Genomic DNA, 25934 nt, shown 5'->3' with positions numbered 1-25934 from the left:
TCAGAAATGACCCCAATCCCCTTATATTTGCCCTTCACAGCAACAGTTTAACAGCTATCTTCTCACTGGCTTTCAAATCTGCTGTTGAATATCTGGATAACAGAAACACACATGTCAGACACATTGTCGACAACTCGGCGTTCAACATAATCATCCCCTCCGAGCTCCAAGACCCGACTTCTGTAACTCCCTTTGCAACCGGATCCTTGATTTCCTTGTAACTCAGTCAGTATGGATCAGTAGTGCTGGAAGAAACTACAGATGCCTGTTTAAATCAAAGATAGGCACAAAATGTTGGAGTAACTCAGCAGGACAGGCAGCATCTCTGGAGAGAAGGAATGGGTGACGTTTCGGGTCAAGAACCTTCATCAGACTAATGTCAGGGTAGTGGGTGGTACATAAATAAGGTAGTGTATAGATAAGGAAATGTAAGGTGTGAAAACAGGACAAAGGGAATGACGTTCAAGGAAAATGTAGAATGGATCATTGTTAGTTGGGAGAAGGTAACAACAAAGCAAACAGAGATAAAATGTAGTCGGAAACAGTAAGACTGGTCAGAGAATCGGCGAGACCAAACACAGGCTCGGCGATCGTTTCGCAGAACACCTCCGCCTAAACCTACCTGATCTCCCAGTTGCTCAACACTTTAAATCCCCCTCCCATTCCCACACTGACCTTTCTGTCCTGGGCCTACTCCATTGTCAAGAGTGAGGCCTAGCGCAAATTGGAGGAACAGCACCTCATATTTCGTTTGGTTAGTTTACACCCCAGCAGTATGAACATTGACATCTCTAACTTCAAAATAGCCCTTGCTTTCCCTCTCTCTCTATTCCCTCCCCTTCCCATTTCTCTGACCATTCTTACTGTCTCCAACTACATTTTATCTCTGTCTGCTTTGTTCTTACCTTCTCCCAACTAACAATGATCTATTCTACATTTTCCTTGATATCCATTCCCTTTGTCCTGTTTTCACACATTACACTTCCTTATCTATATACCACCCACACCCCTGACATCAGTCTGAAGAAGGGTCTCGACCCAAAACGTCACCCATTCCTTCTCTCCAGAGATGTTCCGTCCCGCTGAGTAACTCCAGCATTTTGTGTCTATCTTGGATCAGTAATGACATTACCTCCTCAAAGACCATTAACGTAGGTGCACCTCAAGGCTGTATGCTAAGCCTCCTGCTCTACTCCGTTTGCACCCATGACTATGTGGCTATGCACAGCTCAAATGACATCTATAAGTTCACCAACAATAAATCACGGCTGGTGATGAGTCAGCCTTTGGGAGAGAGATAGAGTACCTGGTTGACTGGCGCTGCAACAATAACCTCTCACTAACGTCACCAAGGCCAAGGGCCTTGATGGTAATCATGTATAGTTTTTTCACTGACTGGACAGCACGCACCGAAAAAGCTTTTTACTGTATCTTGGTACATGTGACAATAATAAACTCAACTAAACTAATATTGTCAGCAATTTTGGGCACCATATCTGAGGAAGGATGTGCTGGCTCTGGAGAGGGTTCAGAGGAGGTTTACAACAATGATCCCAGGAATGAGTAGGTTAACCTATGATGAGCATTTGTCAGCACTGGGCCTGTACTCACTGGGGTTTAGAAGAATGAGGGGGGACCTCATTGAAACATATAGAATAGTGAAAGGCTTCGATAAAGTGGATGTGGAGAGGATGTTTCCACTAGTGGGAGAGTCTAGGATTAGAGGTAATAGCCTCAGAATTAAAGGGTTCTTTTAGGAAGGAGATGAGGAGAAATGTATTTAGTCAGAGAGTGGTGAATCTGTGGAATTCTTTGCCACAAAAGGCTGTGGAGGTCAAGTCAGTGAATATTTTAAAGGCCAGAGATAGATAGATTCTTAATTAGGACAGGTGTCAGGGGTTATGGGGAGAAGGCAGAAGAATGGCGTTAGGAGGGAGAGAGATCAGCCATGGTTGAATGGCGGAGTAGACCTGATAGGCCGAATGGCCTAATTCTACTCCAATCACTTATGACCTTATGACCTAATCATAGACTTAAGAAATGGGAAGTCGGGAGGTTAAATGCCAGTTTTCATCAGTGGGTCAGTGGTGGAGAGTTAGCAGTTTGAAATTCTTCTCCATTAACAACACGGATGACCTGTCCTGGGCCCAGCAGACAGATGCAATCATGAAGAAGGTGCACCTACGCCTCTAACTTCTTACGTTTAAAGAGATTCAGCACATCTCCGTACACTGTAACAAGCTTCTATTCTATGACTCTTTGAGATGTACTTAGAAAATACCCTGACTGGCACAGCTGTTCCAGCCCAGAGGAATGCAAGAGGCTGCAGTGAATGATGGCAAGTACATGACCTCACATTTCCCTCATTAAACTCCATTTGTCTGGTTTTCCCCCAATCATCAATCTTTCTAAAGCCCATTGCAGAATAATAACCTCGGAGAAGACATATGATTCGTAACACAAAAACATATACAGGGTTTCTGTAGATATTTAACAATGAGGAGTTAACCAAGTATTGGACCTATAGAAAATAAGCCTCGGAAATTAATAATTGAAAACAAGGATATAACCAGTGAATCTAAGCCCATAGTTTGCATGAGGATACAAGTTATACCACAGAAATAAAAGTGGAAATTGGAATGAAGAAAGGATCTCAGAAAAATTACAATTACCTCAGCAAAATTGTTTGAAATAGAAGATTACGAGTCTTCGGCTTTAATTGACTTCATTCAAGTCAGATATTTGATGTGCAAAGTTTCCTAGATTCTGGGAAGATTCCTTTAGATTGGAAAATGGAAAATGTACTTCCTTTATTCAAAAAGGGTGAGAGACAGAAATCAGGAAACCAGAAGCCAATTAGCTCAACATCTGTCTTGCACAAACTCCAATTATGATTTTGCAATTCTGTTTCACTATAGATGTGGTGCTAGAGAACAGAAAGTTTGATGAAAGTTTTTACAAAGGGTTTTAGATCTGTCAATAGGCAATAGACAATAGGTGCAGGAGTAGGCCATTCGGCACTTCGAGCCAGCACCGCCATTCACTGTGATCATGGCTGATCATCCACAATCAGTACCCCGTTCCTGCCTTCTCCCCATATCCCTTGACTCTGCTCTCTTTAAGAGTTTTATCTAGCTCTCTCTTGAAAGCATCCAGAGAATTGGCCTCCACTGCCTTCTGAGGCAGAGAATTCCACAGATTCACACTCTCTGAGTGAGAAAGTTTTTCCTCATCTCCGTTCTAAATGGTCTATCCCTTATTCTGAAACTGTGGCCCCTGGTTCTGGACTCCCCCAACGTCAGGAACATGTTTCCTGCCTCTAGCGTGTCATTCCCTTAATAATCTTTGTTTTTCCAATAAGATCCCCTCTTCTCCTTCTAAATTCCAATGTAAACAAGCCCAGTCACTCCATTCTTTCAACATATGACAGTCCAGCCATCCCAGGAATTAACCTTGTGAACCTACGCTGCACTCCCTCAATAGCAAGAATGTCTTTCCTCAAATTTGGAGACCAAAACTGCACACAATACTACAGGTGTGGTCCCACCAGGGGCCTGTACAACTGCAGGAGGACTTCTTTGCTCCTATACTCAACTCCTCTTGTTATGAAGGCCAACATGCCATTAGCTTTCTTTACTGCCTGCTGTACCTGCACGCTTACTTTCAGTGACTGATGTACAAGGACACCCAGATCTCATTGTACTTCCCCTTTTCCTAACTTGACACCATTCAATCTCGTATTCAATATAATAATCTGCCTTCCTGTTCTTGCCCTCAAAGTGGATAACCTCACATTTATCCACATTAAACTGCATCTCCCATGCATCTGCCCACTCACCCCACCTGTCCAAGTCACCCTGCATCCGCATAGCATCCTCCTCACAGTTTACATGGCCACCCAGCTTTGTGTTATCTGCAAATTTGCTAATGTTACTTTTAATCGCTTCATCTAAATCATTCATGTATATTGTAAATAGCTGCGTTCCCAGCACCGAGCCTTGCGGTACCCCACTGGTCACTACCTGCCATTCTGAAAGGGATCCGTTAATCCCCACTCTTTGTTTCCTGTCTACCAACCAATTTTCTATCCATGTCAGTACCCAACCTCCAATACCATGTGTTCTAATTTTGCCCATTAATCTCCTATGTGGGAAGTTATCAAAGACTTTCTGAAAGTCCAAGTACACTACATCCACTGGCTCACTCTTGTCCATTTTCCTAGTTACATCCTCAGAAAATACCTGAAGATTAGTCAAGCATGATTTCCCCTTCGTAAATCCATGCTGACTCGGACCTGTTACTACTATCCAAATGCTCCACAATTTCGTCTTTGTTTCTGTCGTAGGCAAAATAGTTTAAAAAACATTGAGGTATGCTGTGAATCTGTGGTTAGAGAGACATAGGTTAATCAATGACAGTTGGCAAGGATTTGTTCAGGAAAGATAATGTCATTCCACCTTAACTGCATTTTCGGGGTTGTATAAGGTGCGTTAACGATGAGGGAACACTTGATCTTATGCACATGCATTTTATCAAGTGATTTGAGACTCCCAGCATCTCGACTCAAAACCTTGCCTCCCATGTCCTCCAGAATTGCTGCCTGACCCACTGAGTTACTTCAGCACTTTTGTGTTCTATGGAAGATTCCGGCATCTGCAATTCCTTGTGCCTCGATATATTACTGCTCCACTGCAAAATCTCAAGTTCTTTCTATTTGCAGAAACCCTTGGAAAATGTCCTAAATTTCCGTGGTCAGCTTGTGAAGTGGAATATGGCAACCTCAGTGCACAGAAGTGGAGGGATGTCTGCTGGAGGCTTATTCTATTACTTCCATAAAACTTTTCAGTAAGTTTAGACTGGTTTGGATTCTCTGAATTCTCTGAATTTATAATTGCGCAGTCCCATATCATCTGTTTCAAAATTAAGACCAGGAAGCCAACAGGCCAGATTGAAATGTGCACTATTTCCAATGGCTAAAATTAAATTGGGGTCTTGTGAAAGGACTGCAACTAATTGGCTCAGGGAGATGGTCAAAATCTAAATAATTTGGGGTATTTATGAAAGACTTGCTAATGTGGAATGGAATTTGATATATTTGTCAAGCTAATCAAATGAATTTTTAACGTTCTCCTGAAGATTTCCTTCAGATGTTTTATAAAAGAATTTAGAACCAAAAGAAATACCAAGGGTTTTATTGGTGCAAATGTACATTCTTTACTGGGAGTAATAAAGAAGAAGTCCAGATGCAGCTTGCATGTGAGATTTACATAAACTACCTGAAATTCCAGAGGCATGCTGCAGGTTTCTTGCTGCAAACCTGTTTGGAGAACTTTAAGCTTACTGGGAACAGCTGCTTTCACCAAATTTAAGTAATTTATTGAGGATACTGTCAGCCTCACGGCGACCTTCATTTAGAAGGGTAGGAGAAGTCAGGGTATTTTACAAAAAATAGAATGCCCAAATTATTTTGCATTTAACATACACTATCAAAACAGATGTATTATGTTCTCTAAATTCCCACTGAAGAACTAATTCTATGATACTTTGCCAACAGCCTCGAAACACGACAGACCTGGTTGGACAGAGCATTTAAAATATCAACACATCACAACTCAGCTACTACAAATGTACATTTATGGCAATAAAATGCTTAGTATTTCTCTTCGTTGTAATATTTTGTTTATGAAAATTCCTGTAAAACTGGAAATGAATTTGAAATATTCTTTGGATTACTTCTACAATTATAACAAACACCACAAATCTATTAAATTGGTTGTGATGAAAGATCATTGACCTGAAAGATTGACTTAATTTCTCTCTGCCGGGGGGGGGGGGGCTGGAAGCACGAAAAAACCCAGACAAATTACAGACAAGAACAGATTACCCCAGGCAGGGAGGTTCCCTGATAAGCCGATTGTTGGCTATGGTGGTGGAATTACAAAAGGACTTTTCGTGGCGGAAGGGGGTGGCGGTGTGGGGAGGGCGGATGGGCGGGAGGGGGAGTGGGGGGAGTGAGAGCAAGGAGTTGGGGTGGGTGTGTGGTTGTAGAAGCTACCTAAAATTAGAGAATTCAATGTTCATACCGCTGGGTTGTAAACTACCCAATCAAAATATGATGTCCCTCCAATTTACATGTGGCCTCACTATTCACCATTTGCGATGTCTTAAGGGCCTGTCCCACTTAGACAATTTAATTGGCGACTAGGCTGTTGCCACACAGTGGCCGGGGTGTTGCCTGTATGGTTGTGAATAGTCTCCAAAGAGTCGTAGCGTGTTTCTGGTTGCCGCTGGATTGTGAGATGTTAAAAAAAAATCTGCGTCTGTTAGTTTGACGCCAATGATCATAGCTTGACATCTCCTGACGTAGGTGCTGTCGTAGGTTGTCGCCAGGTGACGTAGGTTGTCGCCGGTGCTGACTTCAGTGAATTCCATTGGCGACTACCTACGTCAACCGGCGACAGGTACCGGAGTCAAAACCGGAAGCCAAAATGATGTGAATTGTCTTCAGTTGTTGCCGACAGGGTCGTAGCATGTCGCGGGTAAACGTAGGTTGACTTCAGTTGTAATAGGTTGCCGCCTGTGCGGTCGTAGGCGCGGTCGTAGGTGGAAGTCGCGACGTTTGGGTCGCCAGTTGTCGGTAGCTTGCCGTAGCTTGACGTCGACTATGTGGTAGGTTGTTGTAGCTTGTCGTAGACATTGTCGTAAGGGGGGGGGGTCCAGTCGCCAGTTTTTCGGCGACCTGCTACAACTATGACAGTCGCCGGCACTCGCCTAAAAAATCGCCTAAGTGGGACAGGCCCTTACGGCCGGCGTGGTGGCATAGCAGTGGAGCTACTGCCTTACAGAGTCAGAGACCTGGGTTCAATCCTGACTACGGGTGCTTGTCTGTGCGGAGTTTGTACGTCTTCCACATGACCTGCGTGGGTTTTCTCCGAGATCTTCGGTTTCCTCCCACACTCCAAAGACGTACAGGTTTGTAGGTTAATTGGCTTGGTGTAAATGAAAGAATTGTCCCTGCTGCGTGTAGGATAGTGTTAATGTGCGGGGATTGCTGGTCGGTGCGGACTTGGTGGGCCAGTGCCTGTTTCTGTGCTGTACCTCTAAACTAAACTAATCTAATGTATTTCAGAAGATATGATACATTTTTTTAGTCCTCCAGAAGGAACAAGCACAAAACTAAATTTTATATGCATTTCCAAAAAAAAACTCAGGAGAGTCGAATAACAAGGTGGTGCAAGTACACTGGCCTTCCATTTCTTGGCAGACGATGAAATCAGACTTTTTCTCTCAGGTGCCAAGAACATTTACTTTCTATGCCAACCATAAGAACTAAGTTAAATGAGTTTGTGTAGCCAAATCCAGATATATAAAGGAAAGCGGCCAGAGAAAAAAAATCAATCCAAGTTTTTTGAAGATTTGCCCAAAAAGAATTGGGACAGACCTGTCATCATCTATATGGATTTCAATAAGGCATCTGATAAGGTTTCACATGGTAGGCTGCTCTGGAAGGTTGGATTGCATGGGATCCAAGGAGAGATAGCTGACTGGGTTGAAAATTGGAAAGTAGCAGAGGGGGATGGTGGAAGGTTGCTTTGCGGACTGGAGGCCTGTGGCTAGTGGTGTGCCTCGGTTCGGTGCTGGGATTACTACTGTTTGACATCTACATCAATGATTTGGATGAGAATGTAGAAGGCGTGATTAGTAAGTTTGTAGATGACACAAAGTGGGTGGCAATTGTGGATAGCGAAGGTGGTTGACAAAAATTGCACGGGAATTTGATCGGTTCGATAGGTGGGCTGAGGAGTGATGGATCGAGTTTAATACAGAGAAGTGCAAGGTGTTGCATTTTGGTAAGTCTATGTGGGGTCTAGATGTGCAGGTGCATAGTTCCTTGGAAGTAGTGACACAGGTAGATAGGTTGGTCAAGGAGGATTTCGGCACAATGACCTTCATTAGTCTAAGTATTGAGGAGAGAAGATGGGAGGCCATGTTACAGTTGCACAGGACATTGATGAGGTGACATTTGGAATATTGTGTTCAGTTTTGGCCACCCTGTTATAGGAAAGACATTTTTAAGCTGGAAAGGATGTAGAGAAGATTTACGAGAATGTTGTCAGGACCTGAGCTGCAGGAATAGGTTGGGTCGGTAGTACTTTAATCCTTGGAATGGTGATTTTATACAGGTGTATAAGATCATGGGAGGATTAGATAGTGTAAATGCACAATCTTTTACCCAGAGTAGAGGAAGCAAGAACCAGAGGACATCGGTTTAAAGTGAGAGGGGAAAGATTTTAGAGTCATGAGGGGCAACTTTTTTTATATATAGGGTGGTAGGTATATGGAATGAGCTGCCAGAGGAGGTAATTGAGGCAGATACTATCACAATGGTTAAAAAAACATTTGGACAGGTACATGGATAGTATAGGTTGGAGGGATTGGGTCAAACGCAGGCAGGTGAGACTAGTGCAGATGGGGCATGTTGGTCGGTGTGGGCAAGTTGGGCCGAAGATCCTCTTTTTACGCTGTATGACTCTGTAACTTTATCTCCGGAAGACATTCGAATGGCAATCGATCCCTCTGAGAAACTCCCACCAGGTTCCGACCAACCGTGGATAACCTGGCGCAGTCTCAACAGACTGCGGACAGGCATGGGGAGGAACAAATCGAACATGCTGAAGTGGGGATATACTGAAGATGCGGCAGACTGCAAGTGCAGACGGGGCCTCCAGACTATGGAACATCCCCTGAGCTGTGACATGCTGCATGACACATGCACTGTAAAGGATCTTGCAGAGGCCAACGACGTGGCACTAAAATTTGCTCGCTATTGGCAAACAGCTGCGTGATGACACAAATAAATAAATAAACTCTCTAACTCTGAATATCGAGGGCACTGAAAAGGGAATCAAGATGGCTTGGAACTTGAAGTGGTGCATTTCCAAAGATTTATCAGCTTCCGTCCAATAGTAAATGCCAACCATTTACAATGTGCTAAAACTGCACATATTGACCACAGCAGGTCCTTGTAAATAGTGAGAAACAGATGTGTGCTACTGTGGATTTAATCACATTACCATCATTTTTTAAACAAATGCCAAGATACTGCTTCCATTCATATTATGCTTTTACGACAATTAAATACCTTAGAACACAGTTCAGGACAAATTATATTTGATGATCAATTTCTCCAGTATGGTGCTAAACTTTCTCAGATGACACCACCGTTGTGGGCCGGATATCAAATAATGCTGAAACAGAGTACAGGAAGGAGATTGAGAACCTCGTGTCCTGGTGTTGAGACAACAACCTTTCTCTCAACGTCAGCAAGACTATGGAGATAGTGATTGACTTCAGGAAGCGAAGCGGTACACATACCGTAGTTTGCATTGATGGCACCGAAGTAGAGATGGTTGAAAACTTCAAATTCCTAGGAGTCAATATCACCAACAACTTCTCCTGGACCGCCCATATTGTGAAGCAACGACGAAGAAAGCACACCAATGCCTCTACTTCCTTAGAACGCATAGGAAGTTTGGCGTGTCCCCTACAACTCTCACCAACTTCTACAGTTGCACAATACAAAGCATTTTATAAGGATGCATCACAGCTTGGTTTGGGAACAGCTCCATGCAAGACTGCAAGAAATTGCAACAAATTGTGGACGCAGCCCAGAGCGTCACTGGAGCGAAGGAATGGATGAAGTTTCAGACCCGAAAATGTGTCATGAGATGGAGATGTCCTTGGTAATTTTGATCCCTGTTGACTTACTGCCATTCTGAGGGTAATAAACAGATTGAATTTGACCTTAATCAAGGGTCCCGACCCAAAACATTGCCTCTCCATTCCCTGCACAGATACTGCCTGACCCACTGAATTCCTCCAGCACTTCTGCTTGAGTTTGACTTTGGTGGCTTTCTAAATGCTGACTGTAAAGTGACAAGTTTTTGGTTCGGCTCCTTCTGCTGTGCAACGATGTACTCAAAACACTGCAGCCGCCTTCAGTCCCAGCTTATCTTTCATTGACATCCAGCTTGAGGCCAGTGACAGAGAACATAGTCACAAGGGACTGCGGATGCTGGAACACGGAGACAAAATACATATTGCTGGTGGGACTCAGTGGGTCGCAGAGTCCCACTGTAACGGCTACAGAGTGAATAGGGCAGTATCGCTGGGAAATCGTTCCCTCCCTGATGAGCCCGATTCATTCTACGCTCGCTCTGAACAGAAGACATCAAACAGCCCAGCCAGCGTCGGAACCCACGGTCACAGCAACAGATGGAAGATCACCCATTCCTTCTCTCCAGAGATGCTGCCTGTCCCGCTGAGTTACTCCAGCATTTTGTGTCTATCTTTGATGTAAACCAGCATCTGCAGTTTGTACCTACACCTCCCTTCTATTGACTCCATTTATATTTCATGCTGCCTCGGCAAGGACGAGTCACGCCCTGGCCACTCCCTCTTCTCCCCTCTCCCATCAGGCAAAAGATAAAGAAGTGTGAAAACGCGCACCATCAGATGCAGGGGCATTTTCTTCCCAGCTGTTATCAGGCAAACTGAATCATCCTACCACAACCTGAGAGCAGTGCAAAACTACTACCATTTACCTCTTTGATGACCCTTGGACTATCCTTAATCAAACTTTGCTGGCTTTACCTTGCACTAAGTGTTATTCCCTTATCATGTATCTATACACTGTAAATCGATCGATTGTAATCATGTATTGCCTTTCTGCTGACTGGTTAGCACACAAAAGTTTTTCACTGTACCTCAGTACACGCGACAATAAACTAAACTAAACTAAACTGAATCTTTCTGATGCTCAGCTCTTGATTATCTCTGGGAATTCCCAAGAAATAAGGATTAAAGATAAACTACAGAGAACTCAGTAGGGAATTAAAAAATAATGCATTTAATTTTTTTATTTTGTTTGCTAACTTATGTTTTTTAAGTTATGACAATATTGGAAATGCAGGGGAATAAAAAAACATTTGACAGGGTGGGTCATTTTCAGATCGTAGGTCATGGATTTAACCTCCGGAAAAATACATAATGATTTAGCAGCAATTTATCTCAATTATGTGGGCACAATGCATGGCATTAGTCATCATCTACAAAAACATGCCTGAAACTGCTTTACAATCGTAAGAATAGGTCTTACCAGCCACCAAGAAAGAAATTATTTCCTTAAAGATCAATCGTAACAGGAGTCATTTTCTCCACCAAACTTAAAACACCACTGTATAATGCCATAATTATACAAATAAATTGGAGACACAAGAGACCGCAGATGCTGGAATCAGGAGCAACAAACAATCTGCTGGAGGAGCACAGAGAGCTGAACAATATTGGTGCAGAGAAAGGTATTTTTGGCATTCAGGACCAATGAATGGTTTTGACCAGAAACATCAAAAATTACTTCCCCATCACCCCACAAATGCAGCTCGGCCCACTGAGTTCCAGCAGAATGTTTACACAGATAAATTGTTTGAATAATTGTGAACATACAAAATGTCAAGTTGCCTCCATCATATACAGCAACAAAATACATCCTTAGGTGCTTAGATACCAAGAGATCACATCACTAGGCTGAACAAATTCTGTGTTTCTGCTTCTCAGACTGCTTTCAGGTATGACGTCACTTAGACAATAGACAATAGGTGCAGGAGGAGGCCATTCGGCCCTTCGAGCCAGCACCGCCATTTAATGTGATCATGGCTGATCATTCTCAATCAGTACCCCGTTCCTGCCTTCTCCCCTAAGTTTGAATCTTAGTTTGAAGAATCTAAGTTAGATCTAAGTTTGAAGAATACACCCGGCAAAATGCAATAGCAATTTCACTTGCAGGTGATATGGTGATGCTGAGTGTTAGGACAATAGGATTCAATGCTTTTCAGGCTGTGAGAAGACTTTGGTTTGATTCCTGCTTCACTCAATACTCAATATGAAAGAAGTCCAGCAGAAGCTCCAGCAGGGGGCAGGAGAAATAAGTTTCTGTGTTAGGGCAATTAGATGAAGAAAGGTGATAAATCATTTTATAAAGTGAGCTCTCACTGGCAAATGCCGACTCTGCCAAACAAAAGGCACTAGCACTTAACATGGGAATAGCAGCATTCTGGGACCTCAATACACAGGAAGCTAATGGCTCAGCGGGTCTGGCAGCATCTCTGGAGAGAAGGAATGGGCGACGTTTCGGGTTGACCTGAAATGTCACCCAATCTTTCTCTCCAGAGATGCTGCCTGACCCGATGACTTACTTCAGCATTTTGTGTCTATCTTCGGTTTAAACCAGCATCTGCAGTTTCTTCCTGCACACAGGAAGTTAATCACGGATATCTCAGATCTACTGAGGTGGAACTTTGCAGTGATTCTCCAGCATTTCCACTGGGAATTTCAGGTCGGATCCTACTCAAGGTTCGAGATCTCAGGATCCGAGATCCCTACCCCATTGAGGTAGGAATGCAGATTAGACAGAGTACATTGAGAAGATCAGTGCAGAATGGAGAACAACACAAATCAAGAGGCAAAAGCCTTCCTTTGGTATTATACCCCTTCAATGATTATAAAGAACTGCAATTGTAAAGAATAAATGTTTTAATGATAAGATGTGTCCACTCATGAAATCAATCACTATTCAAAACCTATTCAAAAAATGAGTTAAACTTTTACTCCTAACAAAATATGACAACCTTCTCTCCAAAGGCATTTTGCATCAGTCCCACGTAAAGCAAGTATATTTTACAGAAGGTAACACCAAATGCCAACTGTGACTGGTGGGATAGGGACAGGCATGCATCTTAAATGATTAAAAGGTGAAACCTTCGACTGAGATTCACAATGGTTTTGTTAATAGTTATGCCCATAAATGGGCAATTCCTAAGTGAAAGCTGTAATGCAATGTTATCACTCAGTAGGGGCCTATGTGCTACACAGCTGGATTCCTCAGGGTTTGCTCAGATTTTCCAGATGTCACGTGTAAACATCATGGACTTTCTTATATCAATGGGAGAAATTGCTCGCCAGGAGAATGGTAAGTAAAGGTTTATATGAGTTGAGTAGGTTAATCGAATATATTAATCGTTTAATTTCTTTCATTGCATGTTTTAAAAGTGTTTCAACTGATTTTTAGTGATTTTAATTTTTAAGAGGTCTGATTAGTAGAGAATGCTGTTGAATGTCAAAGATACTCGTAAACATTCAATTTAAACAGGAGGTTTAACAGCTGGCAAGACAGGGACTATGGTCCTGTGCTAATGAAGGCCTTGCCTTTTGGCATGGGTTATAAGGTCATAAGTGATAGGAGCAGAATTAGGTAATTCGGCCCATCAAGACTACTCCGCCATTCAATCATGGCTGATCTATCTCTTCCTCCTAACCCCATTCTCCTGCCTTCTCCCCATAACCCCTGGCACCCGGACTAATCAACTATCGATCTATTTCTGCCTTAAAAATATCCATTGACTTGGCCTCCACAGTCTTCTGTGGCAAAGAATTCCACAGATTCACCACCCTCTGACTAAAGAAATTTCTCCTCATCTCCTTCCTAAAGGAATGCCCTTTAATTCTGAGGCTATGCCCTCTAGTCCGAGGTGGACAATGAATTCAAGATGAAACAAACAATCAATTTAGTTGAGGTAGCAGAAGATCTGCATCCACAGTTTAATTTGTTAATTATTTAGTTAATGCAATGAAGTAATTAAGAAATAAAAATATATAAATACTGAAATTAAACAAGGAAACTCAAATAAATATTTGAACCCATCGCCACTGTGGATATTCTCCAAAAGGAGAGTGTAGACTCTGTTACCTGAGTGGAGTGTTCACTCTGCTTAGAGTCACTTTTCCCAGTTTCTGAAAGTCTAGTTCTGAAGTGTACTTTTGATAGAGAGGAAGTCCCATTGGGAAGCTGCTTTTCTATATCCTGATCATCAGTGGCATTGTTGGCATTGGGGGCACAATCTGGGTCCACTGCTTCCATTTTTGTACATTCAGGCTCCAAGGACACGTGATATCCATTCTCTTGCTCAGAGTCATGACTCTCCCGGCTGTCTCTGTTAAGTGAAGAGCGGGAAACAACACCAAACTTTCGAGTCCGTTTGCCATTTTGTGCAGGGCTTCTACTTGGATCAGAGGTGCTGTTGCTTGTGCTGGGTTCAGCTTTGGTGCCGTTTGAAGGAGGAGGAGGAGCTTTGCGTTTGATCCGCCGGAGCATGATCAGGTAGACACATCCGCCATTCCAGCACTGGTCAGCCAGGTAACTGTAATACAAGCAGAGTGGCTTCATCAAATAAACGTTTGCATCCAGAATAAACTAGGAGAAGCATTCTGTATTGTAATGAGATTAAATTCCTCCTTGCACAAATATAGCAGAAAGTTCTACTTTGTGCCCATGCTGATTTTACAGTCAACAGAATTTTTTTACCTCACATCCATGTGTCACGATACCTGTCCTCTCACAATGCATTTCAGTCATTTAGAAGGAATTTGCGCATATATTTGATTATAATTAATGGGTAGAAATACTTAAAGAGCATGCACGCACAATCTTGCCTCATGGTCACAATGTGTTACATCAGCCATGGTGAGAAAGATGCATCAGTTCATTAACAAAAGTGCACTACATAGACCTTTAACACTGTAAAATGCTTGAAGACACTTCAGAGATGCATTATTTGGGCAGCCACGTCATATAATAGGAAAATCATAGTCAAAGAATCTTAAAAAAGGCTAAAGAGGTGGTATGATGGCATGGATTAAGAAGGGAGGTTTAGAGCTTAGAGCCGAGACACAGCCAAAGAGGTGTGTAGGAAGGAACTGCAGATGCTGGTTAAACTAAAGATAGTCACAAAAAGCTGGAGTAACTCAGCGGGTCAGACAGCATCTCTGGAGAAAAGGAATATGCGATGTTTCGGGTCGCGTCCCTTCTTCAGACTTATTCACACTAAACAATTCCAGCATTTCTATTCTCAGTTTTCAGTTCTCAAAGGGTTGGAGGTCTGGAGAAAGTCACAAAGACACGGTTGAGGACAAGGGATGCAAGAGGAATTTGAGTGCATGGACGAGAGAATTAAACTCATGGCATTGCTCAGTAAGGAATGACTTTGGTCAGGGTAAAGAGTGAAAAGGGCTTTGCATGAAACAAAGGACCCATCTCCACACTGTGAGACTCGACGCAATTCACAATACCTGAAGACTCTACCTCTGATATAGCAGTCGAGGATCAGCAGGCAGAGTGGAGAACTCAATTCCGAAGAGCAAAGGGCATGAGTTTGGATACTGGGAAGGAGCCAACTGCAACAGCAAGGTAGAAAAGAGTCAAAGAACTCCATTAACATGATTGCAAGATGCTGTGGAGACCTGGATATCAAGCCAGTGAATTCCAAATCAAAAAGACTGTGTGCTCTTTGTACTGAGCTGCAGAAGTCAGTAAGGAAAGCACTGGAGGAAGGTTTTAAAGTTTCAACTGACTGGTGTAGCTGATCGTTATTATATAGTCTGTATTTGCATGAAATGCTGCACCTGCCCCAATCTTTGCCACTTCTACCCCAAAAATGCTGAGCTGCTGGGTCTTGCTGCAGAACATCATTCAAGAGACAACATTTTAGGTGTAAATGTAAATCATAACCACATGGGAATCAGACTCATGCCATGATCAGCATTCATCCATGTCCAAATATTTACACTTCCAGTAATGAACACAGACTCATTTCCTTTCTATTAACTCTACATTGCCATATAAATCATAGCGTCCTTCTGCCAGAGAGTCTACAATCATCAACATCACATTGACAAAGCACAAAATGGTGGAGTAATACAGCGGGTCATGCAGCAGCTGTGGATGGAATAATAGGTGATGTTTCAGGTCGGACCTTCTTCAGAAATCTGCTAATTGACTGAATTTCCAACAATAAAGACCAATATTAAAATCAAGGTTCTCCTGTCTAGATTACAAATTATTTGATTTTCTTTCTGGACCTTTGACGCTTATGATGCACAAGGTGGCATCTGGATGTGCACAGTGTCGACAATGGTGACAATATACAGCTACATGGCACGCCATTTATGCAGCCTACAACCACTCATTCAGAAATAGATCTTCATGGGTAAGTCTGCTTTGCTATCACTTAAACACATCCTCAGCCATGATCACATTGCATGGCGGTGCTGGCTCGAAGGGCCGAATGGCCTATTCCTGCACCTGTTGTCTATTGTCTAGACCTTGGACCACAATGCTTGAAATGCACATCAGACAGGCCCACTTTAGGAAACAACTTATTTTGCAAGTAATTCAATGAACATGTTGAACTAAGGCCTGTTTTACTGTGTGTGTCACAATTTGCAGTTTTTAAATTCTTCTCCCAAAAGAAATCAGCCATTGGCTTACCTGTTCAGCTGTAGAATAATTTTTGGACATCTCAAAATTGTGCGTTTTCCTCCTGCTATTTTCCTACCTCCGGCTTAACAATCCGCAGTTCTTGCAACCTGCCTCACAGCAACAGTTCTTATCTCTGTTCCAACCACTTGCCTGTCAAACCCCACCCCCCCACTCCTTGTCTGTGCCGACATATTACCTGCCACACTTTGTCCTGGCTTTCCCCTTTTCTAGCATTCTTCTCTCCCTGCTCCCCCTCATCCCCCCCCCCCCCCCCACACACAATCAGTCTGAAGAAAGGTCTCAACCCGAAACGTCACCTATCATGTTCTCCAACATTGCTGCCTGACCTTTCGAGCCTTTTCGTGTCTGTGTGGCTCAGCCATTCATCAAGTAACTGAGACATTATAACAAAAACATCAAGGTATTTGGATCGGGTCCATCACAATTTCAACCACTTTATAAAATTCCACTTATCACCATGTGTGCTAAGTTTATAAATGGAATCCTGTACGCGTAGAAAGAAGCAGATGGCTGTCCAGGCCAATTAATTGTTCACCAAAATCTGCAAACAATTATTTTCAAACGTCGTAAATACTCCTGCATGCCTTGCCATTTCCTCTTTTAATGGCACTTATCTTAAGCTCCAACTGAACAGCCAAACATATTATGATTACCTTATCTGTACAGCAGCCACAGGATCTCACGTAGTTTCTGATTTGGGGTCACAATATGATTTGCACGATAACAAGTGTATTATGTTTAATTTTTCACAGCCACCGAGCCAACACTTTGAAGACCGTCAAAATGACCGCCCCAGTAAAGTCAGGAGAACAACAACCAAGCAGCTTTTACAACATGTGTTTGATCTGCTCAACTGGGTTAATGTCCAGGCATAAATAAGCCCCTTGAACAAAACTCTTACAATTTGGGAACTCATCCAACCAAGTTCCATTGACTAGTTTGTAAATCTCAACTCTGTAAATAAAATAAAATCTAGGAAAGCATGAAAACAAATCAGAATTGATTTTTCTTTTCATATACAAAATTGTAAAAATAAAGCTTTCTTTCCACAAAATCTGAAATAATCCAATCACAATCAATAAATATAGCAAATGAAACTCAAACAATTCTAAACAATGAAATGATGCAATGAATAAATAATGCAATGAATAAAGAGGGGTCTCTGTGGCATTTAGTGGGGAAATCGGAGTGCCCCATCTGCATTGAAAACCAGCAGTACTTAAGTAGGTTTAAGGTGAAGGGGAAAAGATTTAAAAGGAACCTGAGGGGTAACTTTTTCACACAATGGGTGTGGATGTATGGAACAAGCTGCCAGAGGAGGTAGTTGAGGCAGGGACAATCCCAACATTTAAGAAGCAGTTAGACAGGACAGTTAGATAGGACAGGTTTGGAGGGATATGGACTAAATGCTGGCAGGTGGGACTAGTTAGCTGGGAAATGTTGGCTGGTGTGGGCAAGTTGGGCGGAGGGCTTGTTTCCACACTATAATTTTATGACTCTATGACACTCTATGACTCTACTGACTATTTCCCAATTTATAAGAGAGATATGGTACTAGAAGTACCAGTTGATGAAACATAAAATTTACACCGTGCCTGAAACTGAATGCCAAATGCAGATATTATCTCAGCAACTACAAACATGTGGTCATGCAAGGAGAGACAGTGAGTTAGTCATACAATGCAAATGAGCTAATGTGCATAACTCAAGATATAAAGACACCCGAATCACTAGATTCAGCAAAAAAACAAACTCACTCTGGGACTCAACAGGACTCACTGGGTCAGTCAGCATCTGTGGAGAGAAACCTTCCCTCCAACTTGGATTGTAAAACTTCTGCCCATCAGAAAGCCAGTACACCTCATAGTACATAATTACACATAGTGTACCAGATTTTACATGTTTTCCATGTTTTAACATTGGGGATCCAATAATTCCTAATGTAGGAGGTCCTTATACTCTGTTTTTAGAGGTTCTGCCTTCAAACATAGCCACAGGAAACATTAGGTCTAGTCTATGACCTGTAGTATCATGATCCTGGTACAGTTCAGGCTAATGCTGCAGGCTCCATACAATCCAGCAACGACAGATCAGTTTAAGACATCGTTCATTCTAAAAATAACCAGCTACATTTTTGAGCATCATTTATCCAATATTGGCAACTGTCCATGATAATAAACATGTATTGTGTGAGTGATGGCCAGTGCACCTCAGTGACACTAGTCACAGTAGATTCTGTTAATTAGAACCATCAGCATATTTTAATATTATTTTCCGTATATTCGTTGTATGTTATTTATGTCTTGGCTGTGGAAACATTTCAAGTCTTCCCAAAAGCGTTTGAACTATTATTACATTTGTAATACGCCAGCCAGCGTGGCACCTCCAACGGCCAGAAATCTTCTCCATTGAAATGAAAGGTGAGATTAAGTATTTTCAACCTGAGATTAAATATAACAGATGGCTTACTGAGGCCGTCTGATATTAGCTGATGTCTCTATCTGCCCAGAGATGCTGCCTGTGTCATACTCTGTACCTGTGGAAATGAGGGTTAACTAATAGAATAATCATTAATTATGTTCCCTCCTCAGAGAAAATTGTTATTATTCACCATTAAAAGTTTAATCCTCAAGAGAAATACTGACAGGCACAAAGGAACTGAGTCTCTACATTAGAGACTGGTCCAATAAACTTTTTAATGGATTGAAAATGGAACCCAGATGACTAATAAAAATGAAATAAATATTGATTAAAACTACGATGACATAGAACCCAACAGCACAAGAACAGGACCTTTGGCCACAATGTCCAAGCAGAACATGTTGCCAAGTTAAATGAATCTCCTCAGCCCGCACCAGATCCATATCCCTCCTTTCACTGTATATCCAAGTGCATATCTGAAAGCCTCTTCAACGCAACTATCGTATCTGCTTCTCCACCTCCCTGGCATCTCGTTCCAGGTACCCACCGTCCTCTGTGTAAAAAACCTGCCCCACACATCCCCTTTAAACTTTGTCCCTCTCAGCTTAATGCATTGCCCTCTAGACTAACATTTCCACCTTGGGAAAACGTTTCTGACTGCCCACCCTATACACTTCTAACAGGTTTTCCCTCAGCCTCTGATGCTTCAGAGAAAACAATCCAAGTTTGTACAATTTTTCCAACTTTAGATAGTTCCTCTGTCCCTCTCTTCCCCTCCCCTTCCCAGTTCTCCCACTGTCTTCCTGTCTCCACCTATATCCTTTCTTTGTCCCGCCCCCCTGACATCAGTCTGAAAAAGGGTCTCGACCCGAAACGTCACCCATTCTCTCTCTCCGAGATGCTGCCTGACCTGCTGAGTTACTCCAGCATTTTGTGATACCTTTGATTTGTACCAGCATTTGCAGTTATTTTCCTGCATAGGTTTGTACAATCGCTCCTTGTAGCAAATGCTCTCTAATCCAGGCAACATTCTGGTAAACCTCATCTGCACCTTCTGAAAAGCCTCCACATCCTTCTTGTGATGGGGCAACCAGAACTGCGAACTATACACCAAACATGACCCAACCAAAACCCTATACATCTTTAACATGACTTTTTGACTCTTGTATGCAATGGCACAATCTTGGCAATATGCCTTCTTTACAAAAATAAACAAATAAATAAAATAAAATAAAATAAAATATATATATATATATATACACATATACATATATATTTAAAGGTCTTGCCCTTAACTTATACTTTCCTCTTGCATTCAACCTGCCAAAATGCAACAGCTCACAATTCATCAGCCATTTCTCTGCCCATTTCTGTAGCTGACCTATGTCCACTGTACACTTTGACAATCTTCCTTACTGTCAACCACTCTACTTTGGTGTTGTCTGCAGACTTACTTACCAACACATCTACTATTATATCCAAGGCATTTATATATATCACCAACAACAGAGGTCCCAGTACAATCCCTGTGGAGCTTCACTGGCCACAGTCTTCCAGCCTTCCACCGCAACCCTATCTTTAATGAGTACTCTCACAGAAAACCTATAATCTAAATTCAACAGAAATGCATCCAACATTGTGGTGGCCTGAAGTTCATATTTAGTATGTTTTTCTTGATTCTATGCAGAAATTATGCTTTCAGGTCAATGACTGGGAAAATGTGTAGGAAAGAACTATAGATATTTGGTTTGCACCAAATATAGACACAAAAGGCTGGAGTAACTCAGCAGGCCAGGCAGCATCTTTGGAGAATCGAAATAGGTGACGTTTCGGGTCGAGACCCTTCTTTCTACAGATGCTGATTTACACCGACGATACATACAAAATGCTGGAGTAACTCAACGGGTCAGACAGCATGTCTGGAGAAAAGGAATAGGTGACTTCAAGGTTCCATCTACATACTAAAACTCTCATTTGTTTGTTTCTGAACTACAGCCGAAACGGTACACGATAGCACGACAATTTTAGGCCCACCTTACTCACCATTTGGTGCTAATGGAAGAAGTTTCATTGAAATTGGTGTTATATTTTTTAAGTTATTCACATTTTAAAGTTTTAATCTATTTCCTAGAAAGGGAGAGGGGGGGGGAGGGAAGGATGGGGGGGAGGGAGGATAAGGGGGGTTGAGAGGGATGGCGTGGGGGGAGAGGGGAAGGGGGAGGAGGAGGGGGAGGGGGGGTTGGAGGGAGGGGAGGAGGGAGGAAGGGGGAAGAGGAAGGGAGGTGGGAAGGGGGAGGGGAGTGGGAGGAGAGGGGAGGAGGGGAGGGGGAGGAGGGGAAGGGGTGGAGGAGAGGGGGGGGAGGTGGGAGGGGGGGAGGGGAGGAGAGGGTTTGAGCCCACTTGGTCTCGTAATGACCTAAAGCTCTTGAATAGCCTCCAGCCATGGGGAAAAAGTATATTAAAACATCCTTAAAATTATCCTTTCTTGAGGTGCAATCCCCAACAAGAAAGTTTGTGATTTTGAACAAGTTAAGAAATGGCACCCAAACTTCAAATGAAGATAAATTCCACTTTATGAAGCATTCATATTTCTAAGTGTGCATCCCTATGTTCATCTTCTACTGTAAAAGAATAAAAAATAACCGGTCTGCTAGGTATGTCAACCCAGTCAGCCACTGTATTTTATTTATTACAACTACCTTTACATGCATGCGGCACTCCAAGAAACTTGCTCCTCTATTCCACAGACATTTTCAGCTAGCCAACCACTTAGAATGATTATACCTTCCCTAGGTATGAGCAGGGTTATTATTTTCAGACAAATGCAAACCCTATCCGGCAACTCAATTATTCTCTGATGCAGAAGGGAAAAGCAGAGGAAATGGTTTTATTGTTTTAATTAAGAACATGAACAGATTAATACTAGAAGGCGTTTCACCGCCAAGTGGGTTAATCTGAATTACAGGGATGAAACATTATATATATACATTTGCAAACACTATGTACTGCAACATGAGAAAAGGATATGCTTGCAAAACAGAAGCCACTCTGAAAAGGAAACCACACTTCAACAACAGAAGCCTGAAAAATACCCACCATAATGTTGTCTGCAGTGGCGATAAAGAGAGGTAGCCGTCGCAGCATTAATTCAAGTGAGCTGCCATAGAACAGAGGGAGAACAATCCACTTTTACAGCTTTTACACATCAGGAACAAAAGACTAATATTCAAACACATTCACATTCAGTGAGTTTCCATGGCAACTTGGAGAACATTATGCCCCAAGCTGGATTTTAAAACCTGTTGAACTTCTTGCAGATTTATAGTGACATGTTGCTTTTACAAAGTCACTAATATTATGTGAACAGTGAGTGGTAACATATGGCTGTTATTGAGATGTACATTTTGTGGCAAAAATATCATACAATTGAGGTGGGAGGATGCAATTTTGACAGGAATTAGTTGAGCATTGTTCAAGGTAATTGATTCTGCAATAAAATCATCACCAAATACACACAATTGTTAGTTTAGTTTAGTTTATTGTCGTGTACAGTGTGAAGCTTTTGGTGGAGTGCTATCCAGTCAGCGGAAAGACTATACGTGATTACAATCGAGCCATCCACAGTGAACAGATACATGATAAAGGGATAAATCTGAAATAAAGGGATAAATCTGAAATAAAGATAGGAAATGCTTGAAAAATAAACTGTTTGTGTTTTTATACAAAGTTAAAGGATTTGTGAGCACTTCTATTTGCAAGAAAGAAATATTCATGTTTATGTAGCACCATCACAACATTCCAAAGCTCTTTATAGACAACGTTTTATTTTGAAGTATAGTTTTGTTGTAAAATAGAAAGCGAAGCAACCAATATGCACACATGCAGATAAACACATTAATTACTTCACAATGGATATTTCACCTATGATAACTTAAAATGAGGGATGGCGAGGAAGATTTCTCAATGGTAAGTAATTCACTGATTATAACTGAGAATAATAATCAGTGGCATAACAGCCACAACAGACTGTTTTCTGTAAAAGATTGTCTCGAAATGTCTAAATATTGAAAACCGTCCAGCACAGGAACTGGCCTTTCATCCCACAATGTTTTGCCGAGTTAACCTGATCTCATCTGCCTATACATGGTCCATATCCCTATGATGCTGTCTGTCCCACTGAGTTACTCCAGCATTTTGTGTCTACCTTCGATTTAAACCAGCATCTGCAGTTCTTTCCTACACATCCATATCCCTCTATTCCCTGCACTTTCATGTGCCTATCTAAAAGTCTCTTAAATGCCACTATCGTATCTGCCTCCACCACCACCCCGAGCAATGTGTTCCAGGTTCCCACTACTCTCTGTGTAAAAAAAGAACTTGCCCCACACATCTCCATTAAACGTTCGCCCTCTCACCTTATAGCTACACCCTCTAGTGTTGGAAGTTTCCACCCTGGCAAAAAGATCCTGACTGTCTACCTTATTTATGCCTCTTATAATTTTATATACTTCTATCAAGGCTCGCCTCAAAATGACGTTCCAGTGAAAAAAAATCTCCAAGTCTATCCAACCTCTCTCTGTAGATGAAACCCTCTACTCCAGGTAACATTCTGGTAAACGTCCTAAACTTGCAGTAATTGATGGGTAACCTATTTTCTAGCTGTCCAGTTTTTCTCTTTGGAATGCTAATTGTCATGGCCACCCCACCCATAATTTTATGACGGCAGGATAATATTGGGCCGCTTCTTCCCACCTTCATCTGCTGGCCAATTGTGAGTTTCCTAGCGCATTCAGGAGCTACTCGAATAGCAAATAAACTGAAGAGCCAGGAATTGGAATCTCAATTGCTCTAACGTGGCACTGTTACGCGAGCTTTCCACTCACTACTGGTCTTGAAAGCAGCAGTCATAAGATAAGGTTAAAAGTTTAGAATATTAGATTGGCAACATTGGGAGTTTGTCATTCCTAAAGAATTCTAACAAGGAGCAGTGTGAGAATGGCTGAAATCAGAATGATTCGCGTCAAGGCTTATGTTAAATAGTTTGTTTTTCTCTAGCTGATGTCCGCTACTGCTTATTATCAAAAGGAACTTTACTGCAATGGAAGGCTTGACTAATGCTTAGATATCAAGCCTGTGGATGGTTGCCCAGCAATCTGGCTCCCAACAATCTGCTTGGAAATAGCTCAATGTCAGTCCCTGGACAATAAAATTAACCTTTCACAATCACAGCACATGCAGGATTGCTTTTCCTCTCAGCATTGGACACAACACTTGCATAAAATCACTTACACGCTCGTAGAAGGAATTTTATTCTTATTCAAATCTGCAATGGGTCTCGGCCCCAAACGTTACCTATCCATGTTCTCCAGAGATCCTGCCAAGTTATTCCAGCACTTTGTATCGTGTTCTGTAAACCAATCTGTGCAATGGCCATCTGATCAATCCTGACTCCATAGTTGCCCCAAGTGCCCCAGCCTGCACATTTCTGCAATTCGCTGCTCTCCATTTTGAAATCAGGACCTTCACAATATATTTACTCCTGTAAGAGTCTCAGAATTGCTTTGTTCCAAATGAGGACCCTAGTCCCTTTCTCTCTGCACAATCTAGAGACTTCTAAATTCCAACACAGCCATCAGCCATTGCATCAGCCATTTTCTATGGAGTGGTCTGCTGGAGCAGCAGCATCTCAGCGACAGAGGGGAAGAGACTTGACAAGACTGCACAACCAGCACTGCTCCCAGCAGACAAGTCAACAGTAACAGTTAAGGAATACACAGTAAACTGATGACAATTTATCCTTGTCTTCACTTTTATTTATAATGATCTCTTGCTATCCACTTTGCTGCTGTAACACTGTAAATGTCCCCGGTGTGGGACGAATAAAGGAATATATTATTATTATTATCTAACCAGTCTGGGAAGGGTCTCAACCCAAAACATCACGTAATCCTTTTCTTCGGGGATGCTGCCTGACCCGCTGAATTACTCCAGCATTTGGTGTCTATCTTCAAAGGAAACCAGCATCAGCAGTTCCTTCCTAAACATCCAACCATTATTTGATGAGTGACTTCACATTTTCTCCTATTCATTACAGTTGTGATGATGTACAGTAGATTTATTAGGTGTGGCAAAATTCTTAAAATATTATCTTCTTTTCTAGCTTAAAAGCATGAGATTATTTGACAACAATATCAGCAATAATAGATTCCTTTAGTAGAAAGGGTTCATTGTGCAACATGGATCTCCTGCTAATTCTGGTGTTAGTAATAAGAATAAAATGTTCTCGTTTTGATTTTCATTATATATTGCAGGAAATAAGATATTGTACAAATGCCTTTAACTCTAATGAATGGAAGTCCAAGAAATATTTTGATATTATCTGTCAAAGTCCACATCGCACATTTTGTGACTAATCCAGATCCTGAGATTGTTAAAATAATTATTGGTGGTTCTGGCAAAACAATTCTTGGAGATTGTATTTTATTTTCTATTTCGCTGATAGGGAACAAAGAACATAGACTAGTACATCACAACAACAGTCCATCGGCCCACAAAGTGCCAAAATAAGACCATTTCTTATCTACCTGTACATAATCCATACCCCACCATTCCCTGCATATCCGAAGGTTTCCTCAATGCCATTATGGTATCTGCATCAACCAGCACCCTTGACAGTGTGTTCCAGCAACTCACCACCCTTTGTGTAAAAAAATTGCCCTGCACATCACCTTCAAACTTTGCCCTTATCCCCTTAAAGCTATGCCCTTTATTATTTGATTTTTACATCCTGGGTAAAAAGTTCTGGCTGTCTACCGTATCTGTGTCTACGCTTCAGCACATAAAGGGATGCATTCAATATGTTTTTTTAAGCAACTTATTAACCTGTCCTGGTATCTTTAAGGATGTGTGGCTATAAACTCCTCGGTTCTTTCACATCACTCATTATTCCCCCATTTACTATATTGCATATTCATTCCATATATTGTTGCACCTCCCAAAATGCATTAACTTGGAGTTCTCTGGATTAAATTCCATTTGCTATTTCCATTTACTGTAACTTCAATTTACTGCCCAAATGACTGGACTAACTATATATCTTGTACATTAAATCTTTCCCCCC

At 41.9% G+C, this 25934-nt stretch overlaps 1 protein-coding gene across 1 annotated transcript in view; it reads right to left on the bottom strand.

The window, feature by feature from the left end:
* Positions 1-25934, bottom strand: part of pdzd2 (PDZ domain containing 2) — a 274116-nt gene that overhangs the window by 122373 nt on the left and 125809 nt on the right. The window contains exon 4 of the mRNA XM_078395102.1: positions 13805-14255. Within this exon, the coding sequence (XP_078251228.1) occupies positions 13805-14255 (451 nt within the window). The remainder of the gene's footprint in view (positions 1-13804; positions 14256-25934) is intronic.

The sequence above is a fragment of the Rhinoraja longicauda genome, chromosome 1 (assembly GCF_053455715.1).
Source record: "Rhinoraja longicauda isolate Sanriku21f chromosome 1, sRhiLon1.1, whole genome shotgun sequence".
NCBI classification, from domain to species: Eukaryota; Metazoa; Chordata; class Chondrichthyes; order Rajiformes; family Arhynchobatidae; genus Rhinoraja; species Rhinoraja longicauda.
This window is presented reverse-complemented; position numbering and strand designations above follow the sequence as displayed.